The sequence below is a fragment of the Lingula anatina genome, chromosome 1 (assembly GCF_051362555.1).
Source record: "Lingula anatina isolate TDL-2025a chromosome 1, LinAna3.0, whole genome shotgun sequence".
Taxonomy (NCBI): domain Eukaryota; kingdom Metazoa; phylum Brachiopoda; class Lingulata; order Lingulida; family Lingulidae; genus Lingula; species Lingula anatina.
Window position 1 is genome coordinate 10,156,207 of NC_141767.1, and position 14,547 is coordinate 10,170,753.

The 14,547-nt window shown below is 37.0% G+C and overlaps 1 protein-coding gene across 3 annotated transcripts; it reads right to left on the minus strand.

The window, feature by feature from the left end:
• Positions 1-36: 36 nt before the first annotated feature.
• On the minus strand, positions 37-13,614 carry LOC106165960 (vesicular glutamate transporter 1). 3 transcript variants are annotated; one of them, XM_013544347.2, is made up of 13 exons: positions 13,377-13,614; positions 7,832-8,018; positions 7,421-7,539; positions 7,010-7,127; positions 6,567-6,654; positions 5,010-5,096; positions 4,616-4,749; positions 3,481-3,627; positions 3,078-3,210; positions 2,335-2,445; positions 1,865-1,992; positions 1,362-1,446; positions 37-989 (listed from the first exon to the last, which is right to left on the minus strand). In XM_013544347.2, exons 2-13 carry the CDS (start codon positions 7,973-7,975, stop codon positions 697-699), a joined length of 1,587 nt encoding a protein of 528 aa, XP_013399801.2. In that variant the 5' UTR covers positions 7,976-8,018; positions 13,377-13,614; the 3' UTR covers positions 37-696. The 3 variants fall into 3 exon arrangements, with proteins under 3 accessions (XP_013399801.2, XP_013399800.2, XP_013399797.2); XM_013544346.3 differs by lacking the exon at positions 13,377-13,614 and adding an exon at positions 11,548-11,727; XM_013544343.2 differs by lacking the exon at positions 13,377-13,614 and adding an exon at positions 9,396-9,863.
• Between the last annotated feature and the right edge of the window lie 933 nt (positions 13,615-14,547).

The following is a 14,547-nucleotide window of genomic DNA, read 5'->3' on the forward strand; positions in this document are numbered from 1 at the left end:
GCTCCTGCTGCAGCAGCTCATAACAATACATCAAGATCAAATGGTGAAAAAATACATCATTTACTACAACATATTGGGAACAATACACGCAAGAGGCTAGTCAGAACATTTCTACGTGCAAGAAACTCCTTCATACAAGTGCACAATCATTTGTGTTAATACATACAGTTACAATCTAAATGATATAAACAAATTACAACAAAACGACTAGAGTCAAGGAATAGTGATTTTGTCCCTGTGCTCAATCTCCGTGAAATCACCAGCTGCATGCATACTTCATTTGATCGGATAATACAGGAAAGTGATTAACATTCCATTGCACTTTTATGAGCAGCGATTTTTAATACAGAGATGACAAAATATAATCATGGCAATACTGATAAAATTTATTTATCATCTTCTACTTAATTGTACCCTCCTCCAAGGATCTCTCAAGTTGTTACAAATTGTTGTTCCATCCAATTTTGTAACAGCTAGAAAAGACTGAGGAGACCGCTGGTGGAGGGTGACTTAATCGTCTTACGCTACCAGTACACCAAATAAATCTCTATAGCACTAATGTAACAAGTGCTATGAATCCCCATCAGAGCAAATATATCTCATCTAGCCCTCCTAAGTAAAACGAAAGCGAGCTACAGGTACTTATATCACAATGATATTCGAAAATCACATTTACAGATCAAAAGCCATGTGAGTCTATCCCGTGTCGTCTCTGTCCTTTTTAACGTCGTCAGCCGGCGCGTTGTCCATTTCTGCATCGCTTCCAGAAACACTTCCTTTCTCTCCATTTTCGTTTGGAGACACTGCTTCGCTTATTATCGATCTTAGATCTTGCATTTCTTGTGGCCTGGGGACACCCTGAGCCTGCGCGTTTGGACTTATACCTGGATCTTCAGGTTGTGCCTCTATCGTCTTGTACGTAGAGTGAAATGGGTCGGTTTTCGTTAAGAATGTTAATGTTCTTGTCGTCGCCCAAGGTTGTAATTCGCCTAAAAAGAAATAACATGGCACAATTATTTCGCACGCCGATTTTTTACGTGTCTGCTTGACTGAGCCTGTCTGTTAACATGAATTCTCCGCTTAAAATCTTACATATTTGTTTGTTTAAAATATATTACTGCTATACCAAAGATTTAGAAACTGATTCCCGGTTTACTTTTCACAAAATTTATCAGTGACAAATACAAATGATTATAAATCTACTGAGGCTGAAGTTTGAGACTCCTTTCAGCCAAGGACGTTGAAGATATATACGTCCTTGTTTCAGCTAAATGACGTCGTTTATTTACTGTACGTAATCATGATCTTTGTGTTCATCAAAGTAAAATATCATTAGCATATTCATGTAACTCTGAACCTACCCGAGCCAAACACAGCAAAAAAGACAGCTGACGTTAAAATAATGATACCAGATATCAAGAACACGATCTGCCAGTTGCTAACAGTCTGAAATTGACGAGAAGAAACGTTATATTCCCATTTCAAATTGGAGATCATATAAAACGCTTCCTATGTTTCCAATTAATATTGAAGACCATGCAATGCGCTTATTATGTTCTTCATTAAAATTGGCATATTTCTTATTTTTGTGACTATCTTTAAACATAGAATAGACCACAATCATTTTAGTAAGTATATATTAGATGAATACTATATACTAAATATTAATTACAAAATTTATGAAAAGACGACGATTTTATAACAAATCAATTTGCCGCAATGTTCGTAAATCTTCAAATTAAGCAAACTGGCCTTAGCCAATTTATATAAAATCACCTAAAATTTTAGCTTAGAAATAATTTCGCCTCAAAATCGAATTTTATACGTATGAAAGCGATAATTTAGCCTGTGTTATTACATGTACCTGCTCAAACGTTATAGCAGCCACAACAACCGGTCCTAGAATCCCAGCAATTGTACCCAACATGGAGGAGATGGCTGCTAATATGCTTGCGTACTTGGGCGCTATATCTAAATGATTGATCTGCCAGCCTGTATTTTAATATTAGAAAAAAAGCATTTCCATAGTGTCCAAACCTTTTAAAGAAATCAGAATATCAAACAAAATATAGATTTACCTTACAAAATGCTCTTTATGTTCTTGGCAACCTTCAGTTGTACAAATCAGATGTCGTTTTAAAATATGAGAGATTAACAAATGAATGGATGAGCCAAAGAACTATATAGGATATCGAATTCCTTGGGAGAGCTAAGGAGAAAACAGCAACAGCAGGCGTTTCACACAAAATAGTGAGCACACTACATTCAGTCAAAAAGAAATATATATATATTGTCACAACAACAACAACATAAAAAACCAAAAACGATTGATACCTGAAACTGTGAGTCCACTAAAGCCCACACCAATAGTCAAAAACACTAGTGCCACTGCGCCATTCACGGTAAATGCCAGGAAGATGAGGCAAATACCCTCCATTCCAAAACCTACAAAATAGTAATACTCATCCAGAGCCCATTCATTTGAATTTAAAGGCATATGTTGCGCATAAGACCATTATAAAGTAAGTAAATAAATAGAAATATAAATATCCAGGAAATTTTAACAATTTTCTTTTATCACCATAGTATATCCTGTTGAGAAAATTACGATCTATAAACCCGTTTCTGAGCTCTTCGAGTGTGAAATGAGTGAAAGTGTGAAAGTGGGAAATGAGTGAAATCCACTGCTCCCAATCTGTATTATAAGAGGGTATCAAACATTAGAAAATTAGAAGTCAAACCCGGTTTATGGTCGTAATTGTAACATCAGTTTTGGATATAGTATACTTTGGCTATTAAGTGCGTATTGAAATTTCCGGGGAAACAAATCCTTTCTCAATTCTGTATAAGGGCTTTTACCTTTAAACGTCTGTCTCAGTCACTAATCTTAATTCATATAATTATGAAAACTACTGAAAGTATCAAGAACTATAAAACTGGACAAAACAGCTTTTAAATCCAGAAACAGAATAAATGATGGATTCAAAGCCGACGGACGAATTAGATTATCATGCATATTGTACCGTTTAAAGATAAAATCGCAAATATTATAAATATAATATAAATGACGAACTCACCTATGGAATTTAATATTATCCTAGAATCAGTAACGGTAAGTAAGGGGTTTCGTATTAACATATCAGCTACTGGTCCGCTAAGGGCTGTGAAGCAAACCATCATAATGTGCGGTAACGATGACAAAAGTCCGTTCTGAGATATGAAAAATATATAATTTAAACCGTATCTACGGGATCCAGCATATAAACTGACAACGAATGATTTATATAATTTAATTTGACCTTGCTGTAGTAAATTAAAGGGCACAAGAATAAGTAAGATAAAGTGTTATATTATCCCGTTAACCTACAAAATAAATTGAAAACGCCTCGTATAAGTGAAAGATGGGACTAAAAAAGAAAAACAAATAATAAATAAAGAGATGAAGATAAAAGACTCCAGATGAAATTAAGCACAAGATACCTGAGCAATTGTAAAGCCAAAGACATTCAGGTATGTTGGTTCGTTTGTCAGCAGTAAATAGAATACCCAACTCCTGCTGAAGTAGCAAACGCATATTGCCCAAAACGGAAGTGACGTCAAGATAGACCTCCAGGGCACCTTACTGATCTGAAAAAAAAAGAAAATTATTCCTTTCATTTAAAATTACTTCCTAATTACAAAAATTACCCAAAGTTTTAGAAAGCGCATTGAGTGTGGCATCTTAAACCAAATGTAATTGGCTAACATCCTATTTGCACCATTTTCTTTTAAATCGGAGTTGCCATAGAAATGTCCAAGTGACGAAAGAATAAAAAGACCAAGCGTGGGAAAACATTTGTACAGGGTGTCTCAAAATAGATGGAACCCATCGACATCCTTGAATTCGGCGAGTGAAGTTCTCAATCACCTTGATCTTGACACAATCTTGTTTCAACATGGCACGCATCTTCTGGGTGATGGCCACTCTGAGTTCAGCAGTGGATTATGGATTGTTCCTATGCATGTTGTCCTTCAAGAACCCCACAGAAATAAAAGACTGGGAGGTTCAGATCGGGTGAATGCGGAGACCACTCGGGTTCGTGACGCGTGCTGATCAGCCAATTAGGGAATCGATGGTCGAGCCACTCCATCATGATGCTGGCTGTATGTGGAGTTGCTACATCTTGTCGAACCATTGCCCATAACTATTCACACCATGATGTGATCCAGGTACCCCCCCCCCCCCCCCCAGAACTTGTTGAGCACAACAATGTAAGGCTCCTTTTTGACAGTGACTGCCTTCTCGTCTTCGTTTTCAAACCAAAACGGTTATTCCATGCTTTCAAGTGGAACCAAGGCCGTGCATTTCCGTGCAATGGCAGTCATTTGGATCACGTTCTGTACAAATCCATCCTTTGAACTACAGATATCAAATCAATGTTTTTTAATTGTTACTGTATCAGCTTCCGAGCAATGTAATCTTGTCTCAGTTTCTTGTCTCAGTAATAAATCATTATCATATTGATGAGTTCCACCTATTTTGAGATTCCCTGTAACTTAGAATGAGAATGTTATTTCGTTCCAAAAGTAAAAACACACTGTTCGGCACTGGTATTTCCAAGCACCATGTTTGTACCTCAAAATCCGAATATGAGCTTCCTTGTCGGTCCTCTATCAGCTTACGTTCCTCATTTGAGATGGTAGGGTCGTACGCTGGCCGTTCATACACGCATGCGAAAAAGATGATGAACCAAAGAATGCCGATACCACCTGGAATTAGGTAACCTTTTACACAGGGGGTCTTCATTGGCAGAAAAACATTTGTTACAAAACAAGTAAGCCCTACAAACTTGATAATTCTTGTGTATTGGCAATTAATGCTCTTGTATCTTACAGAATTTATGGTAGGCCTCCACCCTTTTGGATAATTACGAGGGGCGACGTACTCTGACCTCTTCATAGATCTCGTGTTTGAAATAATGAATTATTAACTGTTTTTTTTTAACGTGGTCGTGTACCATAAAACTCACCGTGGAGATAGAAGACGTACTGCCAGCCAATGAAATGAGTAATAGCACCAGAGATTGGAAATCCAAATATGGCTCCCGAGTACATGCCTATAAGAAATTACAGGTTAAGCAGGCCTGAATCAGACAAGAAATATTTCCAGTTTTACAATTATTGAGGTGTTGAAAGTGGAGGGGTATTGTGTTTTACATTCCAATTGTGTTTTACATTCCAATACAAGTGATATATTGTTAACTAATATAAATAAATTATAAATATAAGTCCCTTTTTTAACTGAAAAATCAAAACATTATTTTCGTTTAATCGTTTTTTTTATTTTTGCAATGCAACCTTTCTAAATCTTTTTTTTTTTTTCAATGGGAAGTAGAAGAAATTAGTTTTTCATAACCACAATCCAGCTTAATCTGTGCTTAGAACTAAAACACATATCACTTTGTGTAAGGATGTGGGCGCATTGCGTGTCCCCGATGTCTATTAATGTCTGTTTCAATATCTGAGAGGGAAATATGTGGGCCAACAGAGCCTGAAGATTATAAATAGTCGATAAATTGACTGGTACGACAGAGATAAAAAAGCGAAGCATAATTGCAATAATGGAGTCTGTTCTGCTGATAAAAAACAATTCACAGGGATTAACTGCAAATCTCTTATTAGTAGATAAGACGTGGATGTTACTTATAACTACAATCCCAACCCAAGTAACAGCCGGAAATGCGTGCAAAGCCTTATAATCTTTGTATTTTCGAATATGCTTATGGCTTTTTTCCTTTTCCTTTTTATGCATTGTTCCTTTGCAGTTCCATTATGTTTTTTTTACCGTGGCATATAACCACTCCAAGAAACTCTAAGAAAGTTACGTCCTGGTTTTCCTTGAAATTGTGTTAAGGGCTACCGCAGTTGTATCATCCGCTAAGACCGACTTATTGTGGTCTTGCAAGTTGATTTTTTATTTGCTAAAATTGGCAGCTTCTACACGGCTTACATATAAAACTAACTATCATCTTAACAACGATTTTTTTTCAATATATCTTATCACACGGTAATTGTAAGCTATGTGCAGAGAAAAGTGGATTTTCAATCATGGAAACCACCGAGATAGCCTAAATCGATGCTGTTGGCACAGCGTGGTGTCTTCCGAGACTAGAAAACGTGTATGAGATTTGGGTGAATCAAGGCGTTAAATATTTAGCGATGAGGGTGAAACATATATGCTTCAGCAATGTCCAAAGCAATACATAAATGACGTGCGAAACATGATAAATTCGTACTTTTGTGCAACAGACTGTTTGACAGAAGATATAAACGTTAAAATATCATTAGATTAATTATTACATTATTATTTTATTCGTTGCCGCCTCGCACGCTAGTCTTCCATCATTCCTGATCCCACTCTCTTCAAAATCTCTCGAAATCTCGCTTGACTTTTTGTGAAGTCGGAAGACTTTGGGCTATCTCGAGTTATTCCCACCCTGAGCTTCAGAGCTAACTTGACACTAACCTTTTCAAAAGGTTAGTGTCAAGTTAGCTCTGAAGCTCAGGGTGGTTATTCCCACTGTTACCTGTAAATACGAGAGATCCCATCCTTCCCCTCTCTTGTGGAGTCACCCAATGACCAAGAAGAGCGTATAACGTGGGGATTACCAGTCCCTAGAAATGACGGATTCTGAGCTGATACACACACTTAACTAGTTCAGTGCAGTCAGTCACAATTTAATTCAATTATGAGACAGATCTCTCTCTCTCTCTCTCTCTCTCTCTCTCTCACACACACACACACACACACACACACACTGTTGCTTACACTAGTACGCTTGTAAATAAGCTGTTCAACACTGCCAACTGTCTCTTGCGACCAGCTGTGGTTAGTTTGATAAGGGTATTATGGTGATTTAGCTGGAGTCAATCTCTATATTTTGATAATATTGCTTTTTGTGGGGTAATACAAATTGCACAGAACGCTACAATATTATCACCGTTGAGTAGATAGAGGATCGTAACTCACTTCACTCATTCCTTGCAGTATTCTGAGAACACAGGTCAGCGGATAGATGCCGTTGTCTATAGAAACAGGCACAAGTAGATTCAGTCCACAAGACAGTAAGATACAGCCCCCGAACATTCTAAATAAAAAGAAAGGTAATAAAAATGTATTATGCACCCACATAGATCCTACATGTACCATACATGCACATGCAGTACATATAATATTTAGCTTCCTGTCTTATGTTAAAATTTATACTCATTTGAATTTTTCATTTCCTTCTGGATACTTGGGAAGCATAAAAGACCATACATTCAGTGACACTCATATAATAATATAACCATACATTTCTACTGAAAACTTGAAAGAATTGAAAATGTTTATTACATTCATGGTGTAAAAATGGTTAAGGTTATGGTATTTATAATTCACCTATGAGATGGAAAAAGTCTAGCGTAATAGCCCGCTGGCAGCTGTGTCAGCAAATGCCCTATATAGAAACTACTGTGTAGAAAGCCGATCATAGTCATGTCCCAGTTGGTGATTGGTATCTAGAAAATAAGGAGAAAAAACATCTTTATAATAACATTCTTTTTCAACATTTTCTCTTCAATTTAAAAGTTGGTCAGAAAATGATCATTTGCATACTTCATTTACAAAAAGAAAAGAAAATAATTGAATAGTAATTTCCATGTCTATTTTCCTTTTTTTCCGCGTATTAAATGAGCCCAGAAACAAAACTTACCACAACAATTTCAAGGTTTAAAAATAATCTTACTGAAATTTCAATACATCTTTTATAACATAATTTACGAGATAATTTCTGCAGATGAGATAACTTACATTCATCGCGGCATCACTGGTACCAACTTTTTCGGCGGCCCTGTTATCAATTAATGTGATCACTGTTACTGCTAAATTGACACGCATTGCGTACACTACAAGCAATCCGATACAGCATAGGCCAGCGGTCACATAGCGCTTCATTTTGTCGGACAACTCCTTATCCTGTTCTTTCTCAGAGATCAATCTGAAACAAATAACAATAACAAATAAGTAACGTGCTCTACATTATTTTCACCAGTAACTCAGTTTATGACGTGTAGTTGTATTCATGGACGAGAATGACGTCACATGACATCACAAACTGTGACACAAAAAAGAAGACGTACTCTGCTGACATACATGCTGCAGACATCATTACCACTGTCGTGTTTTCAACTGTCCACGAAAAAATATGCAACGCACGCGCACGTGTGTGTGTATCAGGCGTGTGTTCAGGAAGCAAATGGCTTGGTGACAAGACAAAATTTGATATTAGCACAGTTCTTAGAGTTAATAATTTAGCTATATAGTGGCGTGTGGGCTGACATTAAACATGTTTGAGATCGTAATATGTTTGTAATTTGCACCTCATAATGATCACTGTACAGGCTGAAGCGCCTTTCTATTATTAGATCTCTAGCTATTCTGAGGCCTAGTAACACAGCCTGTTCCTGGTAGGCCTACTATTAACACCCTTTGTTTGTAAATAAATCTATTATACAAAAATATCCATGATATACTACAGGAAATCAATCTAACGGAATGTGCAATAGATATACCATGAGTCAGCGAGGTGTACTGGATATGCATGAATGTGAAGTGCGAGTATGAGTAGATGGCACACACACCTTGACATCTAATGGCTGACGAGTAGTGTATCTGACATGTACATGACAAATTTCGAGACAAAAGACCCAGGCGTGGTGTACCTCGCATACAAGCGTGGCGTACGTGTATACGAGATACACCAGCTTGAGTCATTTTTTTCGACATCCGACGTGGTACACAATGCATGACCACCGGTAAACAAGCATTGAACTGGTCGTCATATTGTAAAGCGTCGCTGTAATCCAATACATAAAGTGAACATGAACGTTCCTAAGAAATCATTACAAAAATGATACAAACAAAAGTACCATCGATTGATTTTCTTACATTAATTTCATATATAAATGCATTAAATTGCCGTTCGTGATGCCATGTAACACGAAATCTGTATTTTAATGCAGACAGCCTTTCTGTTTATCTTGTCTGCTATCTGATAATCTGAACCTGTTTGTAATGAGTTGGTGGTTTGAGAATACACGTCAAAAACAAAAGCGAAATCGAGTTGAAAAGAACTATTGAGGCAACACAAATAAAAATTACTGCACAGATTCTGATAGGGCACCTTTACCACATGCATGTCATTTACACCTGGATATGATAAAAACAAGGTTCAAAAAGCTCAGAATGCGGGTAAATGTGTGGTACAGGCACCGAACTGACATCTTTGTCTGGATGAAACTGTAGCCAATTTAAGCATAGGCGATGCGTTTCTGGACTGTAATAAAACACAGAACAATCTCCATTTGAACCTTACTTTTGTTACTTGAGTCAGTTCCAGTATTGATCGATGATGATGGCGCCGCACTCCATACTGAGCAAACCCAACTCCCCGTCATCTACGGCAAAATACGTTACGATAAATCAGGTTAACAGATAGCCCACTTGAAACTCACAGCATCAAAAGCCATGAAAACAGTCATGTTCGGTCGACCTAACTTGGTCCGACCCTACTCATCAAGTCGTTCGATTGTGACTAGACAAATTAGCTGGAAACTAGAATAAACAGATCTCACTTCCTCGTTGCCAACAGTGTCGTTATAAGTTAACGTACACTTATGGGAGTTATGTCTCTAGGAGGCTGTAGAAGAATCCATTTCCATGGTTTGTACCATTAGAAGGATTAGTAACGGGTCTTGTGCTGTAGCCTTTCATGACGAAATTGTCACAAATGTGACCTGGACATCTCTTCACTAACAACTCAGTTACTGACTCTTTCCTTGAGCCTGATAAGTAGTTCTGTTTCGTTGAAGTGAAATGAAAATTGAATATAAAAGCCTGATTATCTCCTTACACACCTGGAATGTTCAGAAAGAATGTCCAAGCAAATTACGAATGGCCTCAGGTAAATTTTGGGCGATGAGAATACAGATTTCAATTTTCCACTAAAAGTTGTAGCATGACTTAAAAAAATTATATAACCACTTCTGGGCAAATCATTCTCGCCCAGGAGCATTCCATATGTGTGTGTGTGTGTGTGTGTGTGTGTGTGCTGATATATGCCAGATAAACGATAATGACAAACATTACAGGTAGGGAGATAAAAGGTTTTTTATACTCAATTTTCATTTCATTTTAACAAAACAGAACTACTTATCGTGTAACATATTCACCGATAGAAGTACCTAAATATAGACAAAATGAAAATTGGATTGATAAAACTAATAATTGTACAGAAATGTTGCATATATTGTAGTGGTTTGTGGTTGGAGGCGTGGTAAGCATGAATGTTTTATCTGTGTGGAAAGGCCACCAGGAATTTTTTCACAACAGCTTCATATATCATGTGTTGGTAACTGGAGGATTCAGCGTCGCCCACGAAGAGACAAATGCCATTGGTCGCACTGATAATTTGCTGGCGGTGTACAATAATATACACTAGGAAACAACCTAAGATCTCGCCAACAGGGATGGGAGGCTTTTATAAAACGTTCTCAGCACTTCACAAATGGATATGTTTTTTTTCGTTTGACATTTAAATATGTTTGCTAAAATTTCAATATATCTAATTCCTTGCGAGCAGAGAGCAATCCATTTGTACATATGGAATTGTGCTGTGGCGAACAAGTTATAACTTTACTTATCCTACAGTAATTTTTCTTTGTACTTTGTTTTATCACGGATGACAGATTGTGTCACTATTTCCATCAGAAAATGTAAGAAATCAATAAAGTAATGGACTGCATAATGTGTTTTTAAGGTAACGGCATATGTGAGATTATCATACCCTGTAATTTCATACTGTTACGTTATATACATTCTGTAGTTAATCCTTTGCCGGAGTCATGAGGAAACGGGAGATAAAAGAACTCATAAATAGATAATAGACATTAGGGAGAGGAATACGCACAACAATCAGGTTATTTTGTGTGGGATATGATGTCTGTTTTATTGCGATCAAAAGGTTAGCTTAATCATCAACTGATTGCCGACGGAAAAAAGAAGAAAAAAGGGATTTCAGCTCTATTTTGATCTGAATGATGATTTAAATCAATAGGGCCATTTTTCATATCTAATACGATGAAATGGCACAATTAGGTCTGTTATCATGTTGCTCTAAGAGTGGCTCTCGGGTAAGCCTATTCAAAGCAATGCATTCACTGCTAGGTGCACGCCTTTTTTATTATAAAGTCAAGGTGCCCCTGGTCTGATGTCCACAGACGACGGGCGCATATGCGTAGATTTGAAAATGAAGACCAGACGCCATGGGAATGTGTCCCTTCAAGATAATCAACGAATATGTGTGGGATATATTGCACCTTTACTTGCAAGGACTACTCACACGCGCACTTTTCCTGCAGTTTTACATGACTAAATTATCATATTGGCCGGTATTTTACTCAAGTAGGCCGTCCAATATACCACATTTTCTATCCGAAAAAAAAGTCGGCCGAATCAATGGAACTTACCTGCATCTAGTCTTTCTCAGTTAAACGCCAGTGAGTGATATACATTTACAAATACTTAAACCATATAGAATCAGGTTTTTCACATCTCTGCTGTCGATGCAAGTAAACACAGCTGGCTAACAAACAATACAACAGTAACCAACGTTCGCACGACTATAACCGTATGGTAATTTCAACGACGAGGCTCTATTAGTTGTCGTCGGGTGACTCGGGTCAACTCTGTACCGAGCTCGGGGAATCCGGTTGCCGCAATTATGCGGTGAATACGATGATGGAGGAAAAAATCCTATATCAGATAGTGTATCCTGCTCAGGCCGTTCAGCTATTAAAAGCATGCAGGCTTATATTAAAGCAACACACGTAAATATATGTATACATGTATATGCAGTCTCTGTCTCCAAATGGGATGTTGCAATAAATGCTTTTCATTTAGCATGTTTTTTTTTCTTGGAAATTCTTATTAGTTGGAAATAATATTGTATTGTTTTAGTGTTTATTCAGTTTTGGATCCGACAAAAAGCTCAAACCAATTCTTAGAAATTTAGTGTTGTTAAATGCTCTTTTCTAGGAAACTCAATCTACAAATAACGATGCTAATTCAAGTTTGAATTAGTCGTGATAAATGCTCAAGCTATTTCATATGAATTTGATGGCGTTGAAGCTATGGTATTATTTTAGATGCCAGAATATTTTAATTATTCTCCTGTTCTTTCGTTCTATATTTCATAACATATGTTCATCAAAATTATTGTTACAAAGATGTGCATGCATCAGTCATCCGTGCTTTAGGATGGTTGGTTTTTAAAACACTTGAGATGGACTTGGAAAAGTTAATAAGATACAAACATCCTGTATAATATATCTTGTTTAGAAGTAAAGATTTGAAAATAAATCTTGTAAATTTGATTTTACAAGTCTGATGTGTACTACAGACCTGTGTTTAGATTTGAATGAAAAGACCGTGGTTTTATTATTTTCTGCATGATACGTTTGAAGTTGATTAAGTCTTGTCGTATGTGTTATTGTTATGATGATATTTATCAGACTATGTCGCTAACCTATCCCTGTGCATTCAAATGTCCCCGCATCAATGTACCCCCCCCCCCCCCCCCCCCCCCCGCCGTATCACAAAAAGTGGTATCAACCCTGAACTGATTTGAATTTTTGAATTATTCTGATGGTGTCTTTACTAGTATGAGAAAAAAGATTGGTTCTCTTAATATTGTTGTATCACATTAAGTCATGAATAATTTCGTTATGCGGGTATTGTTTTGGTTCGGGTCATCACTGCTTTAACGGCAACAGTTGCCAATATTAATTCATTAATCACAATGTTCCGGAAAAAGACTTCCTTTGCGTTTTCCCACATAACATATCACAGAGAGTCGTGTCCTCAAGTCGTATTCCTCAGGAATAGATAAGAGGCATGCCGGTATATGTACGCAATTCTTTTCTTGGGGTACACTATACACTAATATTAACGTAACTCACTGTGGTTTGTTATATAGGCCTAAGCATTAGCCTTCGAATAAAAACTATTGTTTGTCAATATTAGAAACATATCGCATTTGCTGCATCCTTGAACTGAATTACCATTTAGTCGAAATTGAACTGATATCACATTTAGAAAATCCGAAATATGTTTTTTTTACGGGAGACAAAGCAATTATAAACCAACCAAACGTCTCTAGCCGACATTGTGGATGAATAATCTAGTCAATTCTATGTAATGATAACCTAAGCACTGAGTCAGTCAACTAAGGATATCTCAATCAATCTGATTCTCAGAGAAATTACAGCTAAGCACCGTAACCTAATTTAACACTCACCTTAATTTTCTGTTTCAGAAGGTGGGGTTGACGTCTGTTCTTTCATTGCATCATAGCTGGACAAATAAGGAATGGCCCAGCAAGCTTATTTATAGACAGCTGTGTTAGATCAACTGTCCTGTATTATTCCAGTGTTCTGTTGCGTTATTCCATTAGATCCTGTGGTAAAATCTAATTGTTTGAGGCGCGATATTTTGTGGCAACGCTCGCGTGCTTAGCCAAGAGGGCTTAATTGAATAGTCTTTTCGCCCACTGTTGCACAGTGATGCTCTTATCAGTCTCTTACGCATGCAGGCGCCGATATAGTGTCTCTTAGCCGAGTCACATTGCGGCTGCTATAACAGTAACATGGATATAAAAACGTCTATATTTAAACAGTGTTGTAAAACATCGGTAACCGTGAGACGAAAAGCGTGCAAAAATACATAAATAAAATGGTGTAAGAGAGAGAGGAGGACCTAGAGAGATGACAGATTAAAAAATACAAACCGAAATTTTGTTATCTATTGGCCACTAAATGATTGTCAAATCATGCTGCATCTGATTTAAATAAAATCCACTAAGAAAATAATTGTCCCAACTGCACGAGGTCGTCTAGCGAAAACGAAGAAAAAAAAAACGTTGTCTGAGAAATACATTATTAGGGGCACCTAGTACTTTTATCCCCTATTGACAACTCATTGTCCCTAAGAAGTTGCAAAATCATTTATCAAAGAGAGAAGCATGTATCTTTAATGTATCAAGCTAAATCCATGTTTCATCTGCTAACTTTTATTTCACTGGGAGGAAGGAATTGCATTAGAGGAGATTCAGGAATTGCTACAGGAGTGATGGACAAGTGCAGCAATGGACAGGTGACAATCTGACACCAGCCCACTTTTCCAGGGACAAGGGGAGTATGTGCTGCTTTCAAAAATTTCTTAAATGAAAAAGAAATGCTGAATTCATTTTAAGATATTTTCTGTTACTGCTGAGGTATTCATACAACCATTTACATATAAGGGGACATTGCATCGACTCGTACAAGTCTTGTAAAGAAATAGCACTTGTTAAAGTTATTGAGGAGTAAAGTAATACTTAATTCTTGAAGAACAAGGGCAATTGTTCCATTTCCCCATCCTTAAGTGAATTAATTAGCATCTGATGCTGAAATAGTAAAAAAGCAACACAG

Bases quoted from the DNA above. Each gene is read 5' to 3' on its own strand.
- LOC106165960 (XM_013544347.2), bottom strand. From the start codon at position 7,975: ATGAAGCGCTATGTGACCGCTGGCCTATGCTGTATCGGATTGCTTGTA. The intron at 7,128-7,420 runs GTGAATTATAAA...CTTTTTATTTAG, and splicing joins AGACTTTTTCCATCTCATAG to AATGTTCGGGGGCTGTATCT. The intron at 3,211-3,480 runs GTATCTTGTGCT...TTCATATCTCAG, and splicing joins TTGGCTTTACAATTGCTCAG to AACGGACTTTTGTCATCGTT.